The 21,941-nt window shown below is 37.1% G+C and overlaps 2 protein-coding genes across 3 annotated transcripts; both read left to right on the forward strand.

Moving 5' to 3' along the window:
- The first annotated feature begins 218 nt into the window (after nucleotides 1-218).
- On the forward strand, nucleotides 219-15,926 carry LOC113500182 (putative bifunctional UDP-N-acetylglucosamine transferase and deubiquitinase ALG13). Its single transcript, XM_026880894.1, has 16 exons — nucleotides 219-727; nucleotides 978-1,225; nucleotides 1,303-1,400; nucleotides 1,718-1,872; nucleotides 2,603-3,061; nucleotides 3,417-3,710; nucleotides 3,895-4,085; nucleotides 5,197-5,316; nucleotides 7,749-7,848; nucleotides 10,132-10,241; nucleotides 10,284-10,389; nucleotides 10,896-11,011; nucleotides 11,146-11,297; nucleotides 11,427-11,522; nucleotides 11,604-11,767; nucleotides 11,918-15,926. The coding sequence occupies exons 2-16, from the start codon at nucleotides 995-997 to the stop codon at nucleotides 12,097-12,099; spliced, it is 2,574 nt and encodes an 857-aa protein (XP_026736695.1). The 5' UTR covers nucleotides 219-727; nucleotides 978-994; the 3' UTR covers nucleotides 12,100-15,926.
- Nucleotides 15,927-18,183: 2,257 nt separating this feature from the next.
- LOC113500261 (regucalcin-like) lies at nucleotides 18,184-21,853 on the forward strand. Of its 2 annotated transcripts, none has more exons than XM_026880978.1 (5): nucleotides 18,184-18,290; nucleotides 19,887-20,043; nucleotides 20,417-20,623; nucleotides 20,916-21,128; nucleotides 21,309-21,853. In XM_026880978.1, exons 2-5 carry the CDS (start codon nucleotides 19,887-19,889, stop codon nucleotides 21,641-21,643), a joined length of 912 nt encoding a protein of 303 aa, XP_026736779.1. In that variant the 5' UTR covers nucleotides 18,184-18,290; the 3' UTR covers nucleotides 21,644-21,853. The 2 variants fall into 2 exon arrangements, with proteins under 2 accessions (XP_026736779.1, XP_026736778.1); XM_026880977.1 differs by lacking the exon at nucleotides 18,184-18,290 and adding an exon at nucleotides 19,382-19,575.
- The last annotated feature ends 88 nt before the right edge of the window (nucleotides 21,854-21,941 follow it).

A 21,941-nucleotide genomic window follows, 5' to 3' on the forward strand; every position in this document is an offset into this window, starting at 1 on the left:
TTCCATTTGAAAAATTAACCAAAGCATTTCAATAGTATTCAGATCTCTGAATATTGATCCAATAGCAAATACATCTGAAAGTACATATTGATAGCCAGTTATGAACTTTCAAGTATTTTCAACTTTAATCAAGATGGTCTACCTCTAAGTGGTGCAAGATTTTGAAGTGGGCAACTCTGGAATTGAATTGCAATTATTTCTTTCTTTAAATAATGTTTTTTCAGAAAAAAAATGACGTGTAGCGATTTATTCGATCAAATACCAAATAAATGTGTGTGTGTGTAATACAAATACAGTGCTGGTGATTTTTTTAACAGCAGTAGATTAAAAGAACAAAAATTAAAACCTATTTATTTTTATTTAACAAGATGAAACAGTTAGTCTATGACAGTTCTCTATGGCAGAGCTTTTTGTCAAGGCCTACAAATTATTATTATTACTTCCCACAATAGCACCTTGTCTAGCATTGACAAAACGCAAGTGAAACAGCAAGATAGAAATACGACTTCTGTTAAAAAGAGACAACATATGACTACCAGGAACGCGTTTCTAGTATGGTAACATTCTTGCAAAAATGCCGTCGTCTTGTAAATTTTGATTTGCTTCCCGCCGGCTCTTGACGGTTTGCTTTTGGCACGTGCAATTTTCGTTAGATTTTCGTAAAATACAACTTTGCAAATATAATACAGTTAAACACTGATGCTGACAGTTGGGATATATTATTTCGGTAAGTGTTTTTATTATATTATAGCGTCGTACGTACGGTTTAATGTTTGCACGTGTTGTATATCGTAGACAGCAAAACAACCATTTGCATTCGCCAGACGATATAGCTACGATATGGTTTTTTGGACACCTTATTCGTTTATTCACAATGATTTGTTTATTTACTTACGTGAAATAAGTTGGTTTGATTGAAAATTTTGGCGGATGTGATGATCGGAGTGGCAGCGTCATTTGTTTTTGTTTACCTGCAGATTGCTAGCAGTGTACAATGTCGCCTTCTCCGATCCGCTGTCGCGGGCCTTGGAAAATACACAAGCGTTCCTCGGAGCCCGACAGATGGTTGGATGAGATGGGATTTTTCCGTAAACATACAGCTAGAGACTCTAGCTGTCTTTTTCGCGCTGTCTCTGAAAACATGTTTAACACCCAGCGATACTTTCATAAAGTCCGACTGGACTGCGTTCAGTTCATGGCTACTAAGAGGCACCTCTTCGAAGGGGTAGGATTCGCATCTTTATTTGTCAAATTTTATTCAGAAGCCGGCTCTATGTTAACATAAATACTTTTGTTTTATAGTCATTGACTTGTCCATTTGAAAATTATCTCAAAGAGATGTCAAACCCATCCGAGTGGGGTGGGTTAATTGAAATATCGGCCATGAGCCACCTCTATAGGTAAGAAAGTTTTGATATGAAATTTTAACTACCCACCTTTGATTTATATTTTCTAACAATTGCAATGCACTGTGCCTAATACAAGCTGAGTCAAATACTTTACATTCACTTTTTGAATATAGCATCTAGAACTTTCTTCCTTCTTAGTTTGGTTTGTGGATATAAAGCTTATTGACATAAAAAAAACAAGAGTTATTGCTTGCAAAGTTTAATTCCATTCACAAGTATTTAGAGTAGTTTTATTCTTGTGACTTGCGTTAGGCACAAAATCTTAAAAACATGAACAGAAACTACTTAAAACCATTAAAAACTTGCAGACGTGACTTTGTTATATTTGAAGCTAACAAGGGTCCACAAACAAAAATATGCAATGGTTATGGAAACCCAATATACCTGTTTTACTCCCCTGACACTAAGCACTTTGATGTGGTGTACACTAAAGATTTCATAAATACATCATCATACTGCCAGTGTAAGTGAATTTATATTACAAATTAACCATAAACATTTAACATGGACTAAATAACAAGGCAGCTCTCCGGAACCAACATATACTCACAATAACCTTTAATTATTACACTTAACTAAATTATTCTTAGCGAATACACATTTTCCTTGTATGAGATAAGTTCGGTAAGCTTCCTTTGACTTAAAGGTACTCTTTATGTGTCTTTGACATAGCACACATACATTTAAAACAAAAATTCCATAGTTAAAATATATGGCATGCCAGAGATTCGGCAGAACCTTATGTGCATGCTTTAGATATTTTGAGCAATAATAATTAAATTGTTGTTATTCCTAGCAGTAATCAGTCTTAAAAAGGACATTATAATATTGAAACAAAATTCCACCTCCTCAACACAATCATGTTTTGATGTGATGCTTGAATGTGGTTTGACAATTTATGTGTAAATCAGTCTTATGTAAACTACCCGGATTTAGAAAGATCATAGCTACACATTTTTATATTTCTTTTGTTCTTAATAAAACTGAAAGTAATGTGAGTAAATTGAAATTGACCAACTCACATCTCATTTATATACATGTAAAAGAAAGTCTTACACTGGTTCCTATACTAACAAATTATACTAAATTGAGGGATTTAATCCACATTTACAAGTGTTTACTTTTTTGATTCTTATATTTTGTCCACGCGTATTATTTTGAAATATACTAAAGCAAACTTGTAATTATTATAGCATTGGTATATGAAATTCTTTACGATGGAGTATATCAACTAAAAGATTTATCTTACGCCGTTGATAAAATGCTTCACGACAAAGTTCCCACCAACCATATCGAGTACTTTATGTCGGAGAATGTCGAGCGTCGTAAAAAGCAAAAGGAAAGAGCTAAGATTTTCATCGAAGCCGCCGACGATGACAAAGACAGAAACAACAATGCTTTAGCGCTTAAATGCAAGCATCACACGGAAGACCTAGAAAGAGCCAGCCTCTTAAAAGAATCCCTAAGTATCTTCGTATTTAATCGTAGTCTGATTCAGCTCGAAAACGTGTGCATGAATTGTCTGAACGTAAACAGCGCTAAAGATTTACTCGATAATGGAATCACACCATTTCCATACAAGGTTGCTAAAGCACTAGACCCCGATATCTATAGGAACATTGAATTTGATGTCTGGAGTGAGTTGAGACGAGGTAAAAAAGATTTAACTCCGTAACGGAATAGGAAAAAGAAATCCTACGCAAAAAGTGTTTCGAGGAAATCGAGTGTTCTAAGCCTCTTAGAAATGTTATTGATCGGTTTTAAAGCTTGGCTAATTTTATTATTAGCAGTCACTCGTATTTACATCGGCATTCTCTTTTGTTTTCGTATTGATTTAAATTTTTGGCAACAACGGAAACGGCGCGGCTCTTTTTTATGTAACGAGGCCAATATTTCAAGCCGTTGATTTGTTTTGTTTGGGTATTTCAGTTTCCTATTTTAGTTCACTTGAATGAATTAATTCTAAATAGTGAAATCGATTGCGGTACTTATGAAATGATATTCCAGAAATGCGTTATGGCGCAAGATATTCGGATGGGACGACTCTCCAAGTGGGTGTAAAATGTTTGTGTAAGCTGCAGCCCGATCAGACGGTCCCGTACCACTGCCATATTCAGGAGATGAGGCCCGACGGCGGACCGTGCCTCGTGTTTATTGAGGAGTTGGGGGAGAAGCGAGTCGTGAACTTTGAGCAGTTGGAACCGCTGCCTATTGACGAGATAAGGCCCTGGGCTCCCCCGTACAGATACTCACGAGCCCACTCTCAGTTCCTGACTCTAAGCCAAATGTTGCAGCAAATAGGTTCGATTTTATGCATTAAAATAACATTGTTTCATTATGAGAACATTCAGGAAGCGTATTTACTTATTACAATTTATTAACGCTATGTTTGTTATACAATAATCTAACTGTTATTTCAATCTTGTCTTATTCTTTTACGGACAGTTTTCACTGTATAAATACTTAATTGATATTCCACGACCAGGCAACATCACTCGAAAGCAAGGTCTGAGCAAGGCCCGGAACAAGTCTAAAGTGGCAACAGACGACAAGAGCACGGAAAAAGCGATCAAACCGAACAAAGTTTCGTGGAACGAAGAGACTGAGCTATCCTTCCAAAACAACGTCGATTTCACATACCAACACCTGGACTTTCTAAACTTTGAACCGATGCCTGTTAGTTGTAGCTAGACATATTTAGACGTAGGTCTTGGGTGACTTGTAAGCATATCACTTACCGAAAAGCTTCTTACGAGATGGGTAGGCGAGAATTGTTTTGTTATCGTACAGAAATGGCTAAATAAGCCCGGAACACAATAAAGTATACCTACATCCCCTATACACAACATTACAACAAAGGGGTATCACATTCGCTTATTGATTTTGGAACTACGTAATTGCTATTAGGTATACTAAGAAACAAACCCTACGTTTTATTTCTACATTTTTATAAATATCTTATAATGATTATGTACATAACTAATTAAAGTAATTTTTACTTGTATATTTTTTATTCGGTATTCATTAAAATCCCTTTTTATTCGACTGTGTCTAAAAGTGAAGTGCTTATAAATCTACCCTTTTAAGTACCATATCGTAGCTATTTTAGAGGTAATGAATTTGGGAATCTAGTGTAATATGTGTTGTGTTTGTCGTAATATAGCGGTAGCTAACTATTAGACTTAAGTTACTGACAGCATAAAAAGACAATAAAACAATTACATATTTTGTATTACAAAGTGTCTCGGTTTTCCGGTAATTTTATATCGCCGTATGAATTTTGCAAAATACCCAATGTGCTGAGACAAAACATCAAAGTACCCAAAGGTTTAAAACCTCAATTGCCTTATCAATTTCCATACACACGAAAAGGGCAAGAAAAATAAAGATTCACTTTTAGTGGCTGCATGTTGCACCGGCGAAACAGGCGCGCGCATTCCCGCCGGCGCCCCCCGGTAGCTCACAGCTCGCGATTGGTCCGCACCGGGCACAAACCTAGACATTTTTATTTTAAAATTTTAGTAGCAATCAATCACTTAATAAGTGCACTACGATAATATTTCAACATGGCCAGTCTGTCGCCCTTTTCAGAAGATTTGGACTTACGACAGGTGTGTAGTCTTGTTTTGTATTGCGAACGCTAAAACAAAAATACCGCGAAATTATTTTTAGTATTTTTGTGTCGTTTTTATTGTCTAAACCTGTTGGTAACTTAATGTAGTATCTGTGTATTTAGTTACTATGCTTGATGAGCATTATGTTTAACTCTATTGTATTGTTGTGACAGGTTGAAGTTGAAGCACTGCCCCTGATGGTGGACTGTCGGCCGGGCGCGGGTGCTCCGCCCCACGAGCTTGCGCACACCCAGCCGAATGGCGGTGCGCCCTCTGAGAACCACCATAATCAGGTTAGTTGTAAATCTAAAAGTTTGTAGTGTTTTCTCCACCACCTGTTAGGTACTCGAACTAAGCATTTTCCCGGGCGACGCCGACTTCAGCTGAGTTCAGGGCCGCGGCGAAATTTAAGCGGTGTCGTCTACGTATTGCCTTGTTTTTTTCAATTTCTATTGACTATGAAAAAGAATATTAACTGATCGTTTTCTGACAATGTGAATTTATATTTTAAATTCTCTGATTTTGTGCGATCGATATTCGATAAGCTTTCCTAATTTATTTTTCAAGGACATATTATTCTGCAATTAAATTGAACTAACATATTTAGTAATTGTTTATGTAACAACGATTTTAGACTATTATCACATACACACTTTCCATAATGATTACCAAGAGGCATATTATAATTACCAATCTAAATAATCTAAATGACATTTCTGAATTAGCTTATTAAATGTTTCGTTAAAGCTCACGATTTTCTAAGTCTAATGCTCGCCCTCTAGCTTCAAGGGATGTGCTCGTTCAAATTGCACTATTCATGTGCTGGCTCCCAAAGTGACGTGACGTCCGTTTCTCTCGGGTCTCAACAAAGTTTTATTATCAATTACAATTCAACGGAATTCGTTTTCAATGGTAAGATACTCATACTGCTAAATTAATGAAAATGAAAAACTGTGATTTTCACTTTTTTATCGAGTTGCATATTCATTTTAAATCTGAATTCATATCGTTCGCCTATATATAATGAATTCTCATTTCTCCCAATATTAATTTGTACACAGATTTGTGTGACTGTATTTAGCCTGTAGGAAATATCTTTGTTCTGGTCTTTAACGTTCCCTCTTCATTAAATATTTGCTGGTTTATAGATCGATGTTGTGGCCCTGTGGCCATGCACCACACATTAATATTGTAATCATTTGAGTTACTGGAAAAGCCTTGTACCATTTACCTAGTTCTAATATTTTTTTAGGTCAAGTAAATTATTTGAATAACATTGCAGTTGTTGGTACCATTACCAAATCAATATTAAACGTAGTTTTAATATCATTCAAATTATCGTGCAAAAAAACTGATTTTAAGAATTAAGCCGTATAAGTGATTAATTTGATAATAACAAGTTATACGGTAATGCAAGAACGATATCTAGATAATTGTTGTGTTACTATTTTGTTTCTACATTCCGCTTGACAATAATACAGACAACATTACACTCCACTTTTTCAGGTGCTTAAAAAAGCTACTAGGTTTAACATTAACAATCTTGCCGAGTTTCTGTCTAAGAATTCAGTTTAAAAAGAAAAACACCCAGACATCAAGATTATTTAATTTTTCGTTAGTTTATAATCATATTGAGCATAATTACGATAGTTTGCTTTCTTACGGAGTTTTTTATACTTTTCTCCAAATTTGTTTGATGATAGCGATGTTTAAGGGATTATAACCTTCGGTTGGATAAACGTCGCCACCATCCATCATAAAAACTAGGTATAAATGTTTAGTTGAGTAGTAATGAACGTCAGGTCGTTGTCATGTGTTACGGTGACATCAAACAAAATGAAACTATACAATAATGTTACATAAATAAATAAATAATTGTATCATCGCATGTATGTTTTGATCGTTTATGTTCTTCCTAATTAGTTGTATTCGAAATCTCAATAACGAATAACAATAACAATACCAATAACAATGCTATCATTTTCTTAGGACTTTTTTTTTCGCTTTAATTTATTACAGTTTCTCGAAATCTCCTTTCATTTCCGTTTTCGCTTTTAAGAACAAAAGCGCTTCAAAGTACCATGACTGTTTCCTCTGAAATACTTGAATATCATGAAAATAATGTCTTTGAGAGCGCCGAGCAAAGATGATTACATCGTTCGTTTTTGTGCTTTGTGACGGGCGCTCCCGTCTGTAACAGCGACGCTCCGCCCCGTTCCGAGTACTCAGTCAATATTCAGGTGCCCCGCGCCGTGATATATTAATTTCGATCATATTGAGAGCTTATTTGCCTCCATAAACCTTTGTGCTTCGACGAACATCGATTTTGCGAATATCACTGAGCAATATAAGCTTTGAGCCGTCGTCTCTTCAGGTACTATGTGAAAATATATTTATGCACTGCTCTCCGCTAAACTTATGATAGATTTTATTTGACACGTGTTTATGATAGTATTTAGTTTTTCTGATGGCAAAATCTGAAATAAAGGTTTGTGAGGTGAGCCATGGTTGTCGTTGTAAGCATAACGCTGATATATTTATAGCAAAACATTGTTGCTTTTAGTTTCACAAAGGTTTGACTATGTTTGAAGATATATTATTATACTGTGTATAGGAATAATACATGTTTGGATACAAAAGATTTTTCCCTCCTAAATCACAAATTACATTGTTGCTAATGGTATACCATGTACATGACACGTGAGTGACGTGATGTGTTGCGCAGGCGGGCGGTAGCGGCGACATGGGCGCCCACGGCATCGCGTCCCCCGCGTCCGTGCGCGCCTCCACGCCGGCCAACACCAACACGCTCACCACCTATACCAGTAAGTTAATCTTGCTATATCCTCCTTCAAAATAATCTCAATTTTTATCTTTCTTTAAATGCAAATGCAATGTATGGGTTTTGGTAATTAGTACTGTAAAATAAGGTAAGTAGACCTTTGAAAGTAACCGATGTATCGATATAATATAATAAAGCTTGGTACGCGGTCTTTTATAAAATAAATAAACTTCTATTAAACAAAATAAAATAATAAACAACAGTTTCCGACTTTCCTAGCAAAGACACCTAATGAAAATTGGCATGAAGATAGGGAGTTCTTCTCACAGGAAGCAGGCCATATTAACCCCATAGGACATTCATGATACCTTAGTTTACCTTTATTTATAGAAACTAGAATTACGCAGGTAAAACCACGGGGAACTCGACATTTTTCAATAGACTCTGTAAAGCTAATAAAGGTGAATAGTTTGAATTACGAATGATATAATATCGTCAAAGAGATTGACCAATCAAATGCATTAGATAATATTAAACCCGTTCTCTTGAGAGAGTATGACTCATCCCGACCATGTATGGTTGAATAATTGTTAGTACAGGATCAACCCTTCATTACAATGTCGGGCTCTTTTTATAAGGGGCAACGCGTGACCAATACTCGACGACTACCCGAGATTACATCTCCAACGATGTGTACTTTTATCCCTTCGTGATAGACGCAATTAATTAGTTTGATTGCCTATCATCTGGTAGTAAGCTTAACCTAAGTATCATCGAGTGTATATTTGTCGAGTTTCAGTTTTGGCTCTTCCTTTTGATCGTATAATTAAGAAGATAGTCCTAAATTTTTTAACAATGACTTTTTTTGTGATTACCATTCGGATGAAAATAATGTCTTCCACTCTTTTTAACAAGTGTCCACTAATGAATATTATTACTTACACATATTTTTAAATGTTAGAGTGGTAGTAGTGACGATTAGAGTCTAACCGAAAATTTGGAAAAATAATTATCGATTGAAAATATTATAATTCAAAATCAATCATTTTACGCGTTTTTATTTACTCACTGATAAAATTTCCGCCAAAGCAAGTTATGAACAACTCTTAAAGTTAAGTTAAGTTTATAAAAACCCAGACGTTTGGACTTATATTCGGTACAAGTTCATGCTTGTAGAAGTCTGCTACAAACTTTGATATTAGAATAACACAAATACCATGTCGGCGCCTTGTTAACACAAGTACATTGTGGGGCAGACGAGCAGACAGACAGGCGCAGGTAATCCCCATCCCCCTCGCTAATCCTTTACCTGGGGACGGAGGCTGGACCAATATTTCGAGGGTCAAAACAAGAGGGGCGACGAATTATTGCAAAACATCACAGGATCGACAGATCGATATCACATTCATAGGGGCGCTGATTAAAATTTCGCCGAGGGCGTATGTTCCGCGTGGGGAGATTCAATTCGTAATTGGAGCCTAAATGATTGTTAGTACCTAGTTAATGTAGCTATATTAAAGTATTGATTTTAGGGGAGCGCTATTAGTTTGCTCTCTTATTAAATACTGACCGACGACCGTATTTATGTTTGGAGAGTGATTTGCGAGTGCATTCAGCTTTGATGTTGCTTTAGTTAGAGCTCGGGCTTGAGAGGGGCGCTACATACGTGTTTGAATTCTGCATTCATAATAATTGTGACACTCGCGGAGGATACTCGTTTGATAATTATTTTTCGTATTTGATTGTGTGAATCTCTGAAGACGGATTGGTCACTATATCTAAGGGTTTGCAAAATATATAGGGGTAACAGGTACAGGACAGTTTCATGTAACTTTACGGATTGACTAAGGCTAAGCTTGCGATCACACCAAACGAATGAGAAGTCGACTGGTGGCAGGTTTGCTGTGGACTGCACATCCAAGTGAACGTGAAGCTACGGAATTTTTCGTCAGAAAAGTTATCCTAAGCGTATTGGTTAGGGATGAACGATAAAAAATATTTGTTTACATATACTATGGAAATATTGGAAGCCGACCCCAACATAGTTGGGAAAAAGCTAGGATGATGATGATGTTACTATGGCAATACAAAAGTTGTGAAGCGTTAGCTCACAGATGACGGCTGACAATACGTTTTGTTTGAACACGGCCTGGCATTATTTAGCTGTGCTACACTTGCATCATGGTTTTAACGAAACATATTCTCAACAACCGAATAGCCGATAGGTCAGGGGGTGTCTTTATGGCGCCGTTAGGCATTCTTTGGCTTGGTCAAGTAGTTGACGATAATTTTTGAGCTTTTGAAATCAGCAGCGTTTTTGTCGCAGACATGAACCCGGGCGGTGGGGGCGCGGGAGTGGGCGCGGGGGTGGGCGCGGGCGTGGGCGGCGGGTACGCGGTGGGGCCGGGCGGGGCGTGCGCGCCCTACGTGTGCGGCGTGAAGGGCGTGGTGTGGTGCGGCGCGGGCGGCGCCGGGCCGCTGCCGCCCGCGCCGCTGGCGCCGCCACCGCCGCCGCCGCCGCACGGCGTCAACCCGCACGTCTACAAGAGCGTGCAGGCCAACGGCGCCGACCTGCCCATGAACGGTGAGCACTCTCCTACACAGGCACCGTGCGAGGAGCTCGTGGCTGTTCTATAACTGTACTAGTTGATCGTTCCACGGTTGAGCTACGCTTACCACGGTCGCTCCGCCAATTCCCGACCATCTTTGTCATCACGAGTTTCTCCTTGTTTTGGAACAGATTTTCGTCATATAGCACCAATCTATTTGTTTCAGCTAACCTCATCCACTTTTATATTCCATTTATAATAGAGAAAAGTAATATTTTGACTCTCTATGAACTACAGTAGTCTTGTCCGCCAAAATTGTACATACAATTAGAAATAATCAAAGATCATTTGTTGATTTTATGAGGATATTAATATTATTTTACTGTTGTACCTTCAGCTGCCTCTCCATTTGACCCAAAGGTTGGCTGGTAGATAATGTCTTGTGGTATTTAGTCCGCTTTATGTACCACAATTGTACATGAAAGTTCAAATAAATTCTAAATTTTTATTAATAAATATTAATAAAAATGTTTGGTTGCAGATATCCCGACGCTTCGCTACTACTTCAATCTGGGGGTAGACTGCATGTGGGCGGCATATGGACCTCCACCACCGCACCCGCCCCCTCGACACTACTCGCCTCGGGATCTTGCACAAGTAAATATAACAAATACCTTAGGTTGAATAAATAATTTTTCAACGAACACGTCAATAGCGAACAACTTGTCCATCGTCTAAACCACAATTGATGTCTATCTGATGCTAAATATATTATGTTTTTATTACCTCAGGACATGCAGCAAATTTCGCTTCACGACCGTCCTTTGATGAACCACACCGGTGGCGAGCAAAACCATAAGCACAAGACCGGCCAGGCTTCCGACAAGCCACCGCTCACCGCACAAGGCAAGGGCAACGGACAGCGCCCACTCTTAGGACCCAGGTAAGGCTAAGTGGAAACTGTTTTTTACAGAGAAATCGTCAAGATTCTCTCTTATATGCACAATTATTAATTATTAATATTAAGCTACAATTATTAGGTCACGTCTATAATTTATTTATTTTGCACTAGATTCAAACGGGGTGGCAACCAGGACGGTAACCAGAATTCAAACCACAACCCGAACAAACACAACAACAATATGGGCAACAAAGGTCCTAATAACCGGTAAGTTAAGAACAGGGTACCACTCATTTTTTTTTTTAAATTGGCCGGTATTTAGAAAATAAATTCATATTTTGACTGTAGCCGCAACTCCCACACGGACGGCCGCAACAGCGTCCACATGGGCTACAACAGCGGCGGCGGCGAGGGCGAGTGCGTCATGGAGCAGCCTCTGCTCACTCTGCCGTACATCCCGTACCCGCCGCCCATGTACCCCATACAGTACTACCCCGTCGAGACCGACCCAGGTACGTGCTGTAGTCAATGATTTATGATTGCTAATATATAAAAACGGCGTAATAAATGGTTATTAGAAAATTGTCTTTTTGACTCGCACTTAATTGGTTTTTCTTCTGACATAAGGCACAATTTAGACATTTGCGATGTTTTGATTCCAGCCATGATGGGCATAATGGGCGGCATGGGCTATGTGGGCTACGAGGAGGGCGTGTACGAGGGCGGCATGCAGCCGTACTACGCGCCGCACGCGCCGCACGCGCCGCACGGCCCGCACGCGCCGCACGCGCCGCACTACCCGCCGCCGCACGCGCACCACCCGCACCACGCCGACCACAAGTAACCAGCGGGACTCAGCCCACGCCAGTACGTCGGTGGCCAGACGATGGACAATGTTATCAAGTCATAACCTAGTGAACGCTTGCTCTCACGGCGGTTTACATTATCGCTGCAACCATTTAAGCGCGGTCATTTTTTCGTACTAAAATATTAATCCATGGTCTGCTCAACGATCAAACAACATTTTCCATCGTAGTAATCTACAGTTTGATGTCGCGCCGTAACTTCATTATTTATTTGCGACGAGTCTGAGGCTAAGGTCAGTTCAACCATTCGACGGCCTATCAGTACTTTTCAATTTATATTTTGGTTTCGTATTATAACTTCGCTGATTCATATAACCTCAAAAACATTATATCTGGTCTAAATGCTTTAACCGGCCCGATATTATCAGGAATATTCAGGTAATCGACTAAATTTACCTATACTAATATAACAGGCCGAACCAGAAACCTCTTCATTGCAGAGAAATTTAAATAAGTCGATTATTTGAATGGTCACAAATTATACCTGGTAATTGCCGTTACTGGAACATTGCAAGATTCTAAAGTTAAACAGTATTTGTAAAAGCTAATACTACTAGCACTTTTCTATTTAGCTGCTGCTTCGCCACCACCTTCAAGCGACGCAACAGTACAAAGCTATATTTACAATAGAGTTCACGAAGTAACAGAGTCCAATAATTGATCTATTTCAAATTATTCAGCGTAAATTTTAGAAACATTTACCTAAAACTTTCTGATTTAAGTTATCATGCAGGCTTTTCTTGTCGCTTGAAGGTGGTCTATTGGTCTATTGGATATTTTTAAGTACCTACTAACAACTTGAACAAGTACAAAGTTGGTAAAAATTCCAATGATTTTTAAGTTCAAATATCGGGTATTTAATATATATCCCCAGTTCTCACAGTTACTGCACGTTTTTATGCATAATATTATGTCCCATTTGCTGAGCAAATTGGGTATGTATATAAATATTCAGTTGTGAGAACTCATTAAACTTTATATACAACGAAACTATGGACAAATGCAGTTCTGGAATAGCTTTTTCCCAAAGTTTTCAGAATACTTCGGATTAACGTGCCAATAATGTAAATATAGAAACAAATAGTTCATTGTATATTAAGTTGCAACAAGAGTCGGCCGAGATTCATAAGATTTTTACGTATTTAAACTTTTTAAGTGTCTTAAAGTAGCAATAAAAATCCATTTGTCTCGGCTGACTTAAACAGTCCTACGAGTCCGATGAGACTTGCTTGTAACACAGGGGACTTATCGTTACCACACAACGACAAACTTCATCGAAATAAATATATACGATTTTCGATGAACAATAACTTATAATATAACGAAACATTCGAAAGACTTGTCAGTGTTGTTCAGTGATGCTGTGCTGTGTGGTACATAAATACAAAGTTTGGCACAGTCGCTGGCGTCAATTACATAAACAATAATTCCAAAAACTGTCAATTGAAAGATTTCATTTAGTTGTAAATGCTTTAGATACATCCTGTAAGGATGAACAAATTAAACATTTTGGGGACCATAGTGTAGCATTTGATGCGGCTAGACCCCACGCACAGCACAGCATTATTAGTTTGTTATTTATTACGATACGGAAGTAAATGTATGTGACATGTAACTGTCTTAAAATTTTGTAAATTTGTTTTGTAACTGTACTTAAGCGAGGAGATTAATAATGGAAGGTTTTGTAAAGATACGTGAGATTCGGAACCTGCTAGAATTTGAATCGCGTTAGACTGAATTGTGAACAACCCTTTTTGAAACTCTTTAACAATCCCGATTATTGTCGTGCACCTTTTGTGATCATTGTCGACTGATACCTTGGCCCGTTTTTGTATTCGATATTTTTAATTGATAAAATCCATTTCGAAATTGAAATTTTGATCCCTAAGTGTTCATTGGTGCTGCAAAATTACCTGGTACAGGGTTTACGAAGTATTTTTGTATGGTACGGCATTATACATACATACAATTTTGCGTAGTAGTTAGGCGCTGTATATCATTCCTTATAATGTAAGGTGAAACTGTAAATTTTAAGCCAATGTAATGTAGTTTTACGTCGCAAATTTAAGTTTCTGTCTCTATGGTTTTCAATTAATCACTATCACGAATACTTCGCATTGACCCGTTGACAAAACTTATTACAAGAGTCACGCATCTAGGACATATTATATAAACATGTTAGTCTCATGTATAGTGATTAGTCGATTACTTTGGCTTGCTCTTAGTTTAGTTAGAAATAAGTCAACATGGTTTCACTTGCCGAAATTTAAGGCTCACACTACGAGTAGGTTTACTTTAAATATATTACCCAGATCTCAGGCTCACGATTTGATCGCATACCTTTTGAATCTCTCATTTTTAACAAATTTCAGCACTTAGTATTAAAAGTTAATTAAACAACGTGAACAGAAAGTATCCTACTTTGATCTCATAAATGTCATTTGTAAGAAAACCTTGGTGCTTGGGTAGTTGTTTATATTTTTTTTCCTTTTAAGTGTTCTAAATTCCTCTTACAATATTATATTATAACATGCATTGATGCAGTTTACATTGTTATTAGTAAACGATTTTATGTAGCTCCACTTTCACCTGACAATTATGTATTTTTCGAAACACCTAAACCAGTACGTAATTTGTTTATTTTTTTCTCTACGTGGCACCTAGTCTCTGCATTTACTATCCTAAGTTAGGTTTGCATTTATCGCGTCTTAGAGGCTGGAGAAATATCAATGGAGCTGAAGAAAAACTTGGAATCTCCTTGGGAGGTAGAGTTGCTGGTGGTATGTATGTAATACGCCTTATTCAATGTATGTATTTAATTGTCCCCTTCATAGTAGACACCCCTAGTTAGACACTCTCAAGAAGAGGGCGTTCCATTCGGAACTGTCGGCATAACACCGTCCGGCTGAAAAAAAAGGCTCGACACGTATTTTTGGAAAGTTTATATAAATAATGGCTGTGATTCGGGTGTAATCTCAGCAAAGCCTAGAAGGAAGTATGGTTGTAAAACTAAACATAGCTATGTCATAGTTTATTATGTCTCTCTCGCGGTAACCATATGGTATGTATTATCTAAATGTCTGTAAATTATAATATATGGTTTCGGAATTGATAAGGTTGGTGTTAAATTCCGCCCAAGATTCCTGGCTCTTACTTCCTATTCTAGCAAACGTATATTACTTATGTACGTGTACCACGTAAAGTTATATATTTATCATAAAGTACTACATAACAAAATTTTGATTGTTTGTACAGAGCGTTGTTAAAATTATAGAAAAATACAAAAAAAAAGAAATAAGTGTACCGTATATAAGTATGTGTGATGTTTAATGTAAAGTCATTTTTGGTGTTTCAGTATTAGTTTTAAATCACTAGGAGTTAGAACTTTATGTTAGTCGTTAATTAATGTTTACGTAACTATAGTTTAGCGTTACTTTATTTAAGTATATACCGTCAGTTACTTTGTAATCTCGTGCACGCTGGGGCGTGATTTATATATTTTTTGTTCTCACTGTAGTTAGTAATGTTTGTTTGTGCCAACTTTGATGTATTTTATGTAAATTGGCAGTGACTTCCGTGAACAACAACTTAACGATCAACGTGACTGCCAAAGAACAAATTTCTTGTTATCATATCAACATAAACATGCAGAAATACAATAATTGTGTTGTGAATATACTATATGGATAGATGTACGTCTTAAATATGGTTGTACAGTGCTCAAAGTTAGCGTTATGTCCGCCTTTGAGATGTTATTTGTAATTTTTTTCCAAATTCCATCAAATAAAAGTCAACTGATTTTTTATTTAGTGTTTTATTTTAATTTATGACTTGGTACTAGAGAATGGTAAGTGGTATAAGTGACAGTAAAGCCGGAGTCGTGATACTGTGTGGTGTAGAGCCGCGCTACTCGCTACTCGTTCTGCGCTGTTGTCTGCAGGATGCGATCTGTAAAGGTCTATTTCCACAGCAAAAGCAGCGGCCTCAAGAGCTAATGCGAATCTACCGCTAAAAGGCTCCTCCAGCCTCGCGGCTCGTCGTTGCCTCTTCCTTTGCCTTCAAAACAACTTTTTACTCACGCAGATAAATCAGAAACATCATATTTGACCCCTTGAAGATGCTGTCTTCCGCTATACTTCCAGTGTGAATTAACCCTAATTGTGTCTTTCTCAAAAATTGTCTTAAATCAATGTGACACAGTGGCATGTTAATATCTCTGATTTGGGTACATAGTAACATCTTACTTTCGTTTTCAGACTCGGAAATTAACGATTATATTTTATTTCAAGGACCAAGCACTGAAATGAACTTTTCTATGCTATCAATTACAGCAGCGCACATTACTAAATGTTTCAATTAAGACGGATAGTATTCTTCAACAGGTAAAAGCAAGTTTGCCTTTAAATTGATAAACGGAACTGACAAAATTATTATTTAAAAAACAAAATACCCGACTGCACACTAAAAAAAGAGTAAAACAAGCCCCACAATAATATTGATCAATCAAATGCTAAAAACTAATTATGTAATACCGTTTAAACAATACCTATATTAAAATACACTACAATATGTGTTCTTAATCGATAGTTAAATAAACAGAAACTTATTTTGAATACAAATTTACTGAATATAATTTATAAATGTTGATGGAAAGCATCGCAGGCGGGGACCAACAGAGGCTTATTTATAGTCATTTCGGTTGTGCACCATTTAGCAGAATTTTCGTTGGTGGCGGTCAAGGTGGTATTGTTTAAACGGTATTACATAATTAGTTTTTAGCATTTGATTGATCAATATTATTGTGGGGCTTGTTTTACTCTTTTTTTAGTGTGCAGTCGGGTATTTTGTTTTTTTAATAATAATTTTTTTATTTATAACTTTTTAGCTGTTTTTATTTAACGAAAATGTTGTAGATGTAGAAGACTATGTATATGTAAGTACCATTTTAAATTATTTCGACGACATTTGGCTTTAGATTACGGGCGGGCAGTATCGAAAAAATCGCTATTTAGAGACGACCGTCAACGACGTGTGCCCTTATGCGTGTGCCCGCATTCGGGCTGTATACTCGAGCATATCCCCCTCCGCACCGCGCCGCGCGCCGCATGCCAGGCCACGCCCTATCTTTTTGCTTGCTAACGCATGAGTTGCTTTGCGTTGACGCAGAATTAACATGTTCCCGTGGGAATTTTGAGAAAAAACGTATCCTATATTAATTACTCCCGTGATTGAAATGAATCTAATGATACCGCATACATATTTTTTTAAAGGGAAATTTAGAAAAAATATTATTATGTCTTTATCCTGTGGGACTTTTAGGATAAAATGTATCCTATGACACTCCCGTAATCAAGACAAATCTAACGATACCTCATACATCAAAATCCATCAAGCCGTTTAGGCTACAGGAGGTCACAAAGGAAAAGACATACATACATACTTACATACACTCGAAAAACATTACCCTCCTTCTTTGGCAGTCGGGTAATCAGTTGCGTTTTGATGTCAACAAATTGATTTCTGTCACTGACAGGTTGACTCCAACAGAGTTATAATGTCTTTGACTCCAACAGTAAACTGTCAAACACAGCTGATGAGCTGACAGTATTTAGTTTAAGTTTGTGTTGTTTTTGTTGAAAATACGTGTAATTAATGTATGTAGCATCATTATATAAATAAAATTAGACTGATACTAACATTTTTTCTTTCTTATCTGCACTAATACTTACCCTTTTTTATTACAAAATACAGTTTTCATGAATTCTTGAATGTCGGCTTTCAATCTGGACTTTTATCATTCACAAACTATATTTCTGCTATGATATGATAACCCATGTATGCGTTGTTATCTGGGCACGAGTAAGGAAGCACGGCGTAATGTAAAGAAGTAGTCTGTGACATCTAATAAAGCTCTCTAAGATCCGGCTTCTCAATGAATGCTTATTTTCGATTCCTACGATGTCAGTATTGAACTGAGGGTATAGACAATTGGGTGACCTTGCACATGTTATCGCCGGTTCTATCAATGAGACTTCTGTTTAGGTTCGTACCAACTCGACTGCGACGGAAACGCAGTCACGAACATAAAGTATAGGTTTATAAAGATTTACATATAATTGTTTTGCAATTGCTATCAGAGTTATTAGCTGTGTGACGCTCGGTCGATAAGGTATGTGACTTCAGTTTCTTTAATAATTTTTTTTCAAAGTGCTTTTTTTTTTTATTGTAGTTTTGACCTATGTTAAATATAAGTAAAACAGTTTTTAATTTCCTAATAAGTAGTCATCACCATCCATGCACAAAAAGTTTAAAGTGACTACGTTCATATTTGTGAAGACTCAAATAATATTATGATTTCTAATTTCTAATTGATTTCTGTATTACTGGACTGATGATAATTATGACAGCTGAATAAGTAATAAATACATTAATAAAAAATACAGAGTTATTATATAATTTTTAATAAATGTTAAGAGGTTTAAGTAATACACCTTATTAAAACAATAAGTGTCTAGTGGCACTTCAAAATGAAGCAATTTATTGATAACTAAATCCAGTTCTCAAGTAGATAAATATGAATTATAGCAGACTTATCAATATTTGACTTTTATGTTTATCTGTTGTGTCAATAAAATATTATTTATTTACTTGTAGATATGAATGACTTGAGTTAGTATTGAAAGTAAAAAATAAAAAGATTATGTCCTTACTTAGGTACAGATTTTTTATATGATACTTATCACTAATTTCTATAAATGGTAATTATCTGAATTGTAAAAGCAAGGGGATTTAATTTGAAATAAAGGATGCACATACCACCTTGTAATAAAATGCAAATTAAATATTTTATTAAAATCTTTTCTTTTAAAATTTCGAGCTGTCAGCAACCACACGACAAATACTAATCTTCAAAATGTACTAACTACGTAATATTCACAATACTTGTTAAACTATTTTCATTACCTCTGTTTCTGATTAGTCAAGCCACATTATTTACTCAAGTTTAATTTCACACTTAATAAAACACTAATTTGTGTGAGTTTTCATTTAAAATAGAGTACATTAAGGAGTTATTTTTTTAAGAATCCTGGGCACCAATTTTATTCCTCTGTTTACCATGGCCGTTTAATGAATGAATGGCAATTGGATTAAATTTGAAAATACATTTTTTCTCCTTACATTTTGCCAACAGAGTAATTGAAAATTCATCGTATTGACCGTGAGTGTTCCGCCCCGTAATTAATTTTCTAATTATTTTATTGTGTTGGAAAAATTGCAGAGGATAATACGAATTGTGAAATTTTAATCATATTTCCATTAATTCATCGGCCATTGTTAATAGCGGAATTGGGGCCCTGTTAATCACGAAGAGGGATCATCCTCTGAAAATGGTTATTATAACTGCAACTGTGCTAACTTTGTTTTATAAACTTGCCATTTATTTCAAGCATTGGGTGAGTAAGTGGAAGAGTATATTTAGCGTAGTATAAAAGTATTAGATCTGCAAGTATAAACCATATACCTAAACCAAACGTATTCCCAGTCGACTGTTACCAAGCTCACTATGGGCCTCAGTGTGAACCTGATAAAATACGGTTCGATATGGCTAGTTATTACGCATGGCGTATTCTCTCAAATACAAAGACAAATCTCTGCATAACGGTCACCCAGAGTCGGCTGTATGTTTTGCGTGAACGCTTCCTTAAATATTCTTAGTCAAGGTGTTGTATTGAATCTATTAACAGTATGGTTTCGGATTACCCAGATGTCAGTAAAGGTCCAGAAAATCACGGAGCCGCTGGTGCTGGGCGAGGGTCCGCACTGGGACGAGAAGCAGCAGGCGCTGTTCTTTGTGAGCATCCTTGACCACACCATACATAAGTACGTACCCGCCACTGGGACACACACAAAGACAAAACTAGGTAAGTTAACTCTAATACGAATTCTCGTAATTTCGCTTTTTTTTGTGACAAACCCATGTTTAAATTAACTGTAACGCAGTGTATGAAAGCTATGAATATCTATTAGTCGATTCATTTGCAATCACGAAATGGGTAAGCAATCCATCCCAATATTTGAAATCCAGGTATCCTCACGATATATTCCTTCGCCGTTTTTCAGTTATGTTAAATAAGGGACATAAAGGGTAAATAACACAAGTATACTTCAAATCGACTTGGTACATCCGGAGACCTACGGAATGGATTTTCGTATACCAATGAAAAAACACGTTATGTACTTGGGAGTAGTATTCATTAAAAAATCAGTTGGAATTTAATAAATCTTTGCTTCCAGATGGCCGTGTGGGTTTCATGGTACCAGTCGAAGGCACTACTGACCAGTTCCTCGTGGGGGTGGAGCGCAAGTTCCTGGTGGTGCGGTGGGACGGCGAGGAGGGCTCGGCGGCCGCTGTCGTCCGTGAGATAGCGGAGATAGACAAAGACGTGCCCACTAATAGGATCAACGATGGCAAGGCTGATCCCAGGGGGAGGGTGTTCGCAGGTAATGTACCCTCAAAGAAAAATTCTTCCAGTTGACATACCTGTCAAAACTGGCTTAGAGTTTCTTCAATAACTGTAACAGTCTTATTTTTAGTTGTAGCTCCGTGTTACACATACTAGTTGGTACTATTTTTTGGTACCAACCATGAAGTGCGTTTCGTGTTTCTATCATGTATTTTATTTCAGTTTGATTGGAATTAAGAAGCTTTCAATATTGACCTCTACAGGCTCAAAAGCCCCTTTAATTAATTTTGAGTTTTGGCTTAAAATTTAAACACCTCCCCCTATCTCAGGAACGATGGGAAAGGAAGATGCTGTAGGCAACGTGGATAGGAAGCAAGGAAGCTTGTTCCGCCTGGACGGGGCCAAGGTTACGAAGGTGGCTGACCACATCGACATCTCCAACGGCCTGGCCTGGGACCTGCGCCAGAAGGCCATGTACTACACCGACTCGCTAGAGAGGAATATCAGGAGATACGACTATGATGTCGATACGGGAGAGATTTGTGAGTTAATATATTTTTTTTACACATCCTGTCAAAAAAGATGTCCGATGACAAAGACCATAAAATGAGTCTAACACCAAAAACTTAAATTTTCAATTATAATTCATTTAATTTTATATAATGTTTTATGGTCAAAGTGTATTTTAACTTACCTTTATAATTCTACTAATTATTTTGCAGCAAACGTGAAATACATTTTCGACTTCGAGAAGAACATGATAGATGGCGTCCCAGACGGCACGACCATAGACACTGACGGGAATCTCTGGGTCGCCGTCTTCGAGGGGTCTTGTATCCTCAAGATAGACCCCAGGAAGGGTGAGCTGCTCCAAAAGATCCCCATTCCAGCTTGCCAAGTGACCTCAGCTACGTTCGGAGGTCCGAACTATGACGTGCTGTTTGTAACAACAGCAAGTATCGTGAGCCGAGGGCCTCAAGAGCCTCCTTGTGGAGCCACCTTCATGGTCACTGGATTAGGAGCTAAAGGAAACCCCAATATTAACTTTAAGCTTTAATTATGCGCACACTGTTTTTCATATAGTATGTGCACGTATAATGTAATCGAAATCAACATTTTATAAAAACTTGTAATCTTTATACCAATGTTTAGACTGAATTATTCGTAATTATACAACCTTTTAAAAGACATTATATTATCCTGTTACAATATTGTTATTTAGAAATGTATCCGATATGTTAAATATACGTACCTAATTGTTATCGTATTGGAGTATTTTTTTTTAATTGAACAATTCCAGAATCGCATTCAATTGTTTCTTCTTTCTCGCGAAAACCACTGAACGGATTTAGATG

This window comes from Trichoplusia ni, chromosome 13 (genome assembly GCF_003590095.1).
Source record: "Trichoplusia ni isolate ovarian cell line Hi5 chromosome 13, tn1, whole genome shotgun sequence".
In the NCBI taxonomy this organism is placed as follows: domain Eukaryota; kingdom Metazoa; phylum Arthropoda; class Insecta; order Lepidoptera; family Noctuidae; genus Trichoplusia; species Trichoplusia ni.

Coding starts and splice junctions, on each gene's coding strand:
- LOC113500182 (XM_026880894.1), top strand. CDS start 995: ATGTCGCCTTCTCCGATCCGCTGTCGCGGGCCTTGGAAAATACACAAG. Junction 3,062..3,416: donor CTGGAGTGAGTTGAGACGAG/GTAAAAAAGATT, acceptor ATGATATTCCAG/AAATGCGTTATGGCGCAAGA. Junction 4,086..5,196: donor TAAACTTTGAACCGATGCCT/GTTAGTTGTAGC, acceptor TTGTTGTGACAG/GTTGAAGTTGAAGCACTGCC.
- LOC113500261 (XM_026880977.1), top strand. CDS start 19,510: ATGGTTATTATAACTGCAACTGTGCTAACTTTGTTTTATAAACTTGCC. Junction 20,044..20,416: donor ACACACAAAGACAAAACTAG/GTAAGTTAACTC, acceptor CTTTGCTTCCAG/ATGGCCGTGTGGGTTTCATG. Junction 21,129..21,308: donor TGTCGATACGGGAGAGATTT/GTGAGTTAATAT, acceptor ATTATTTTGCAG/CAAACGTGAAATACATTTTC.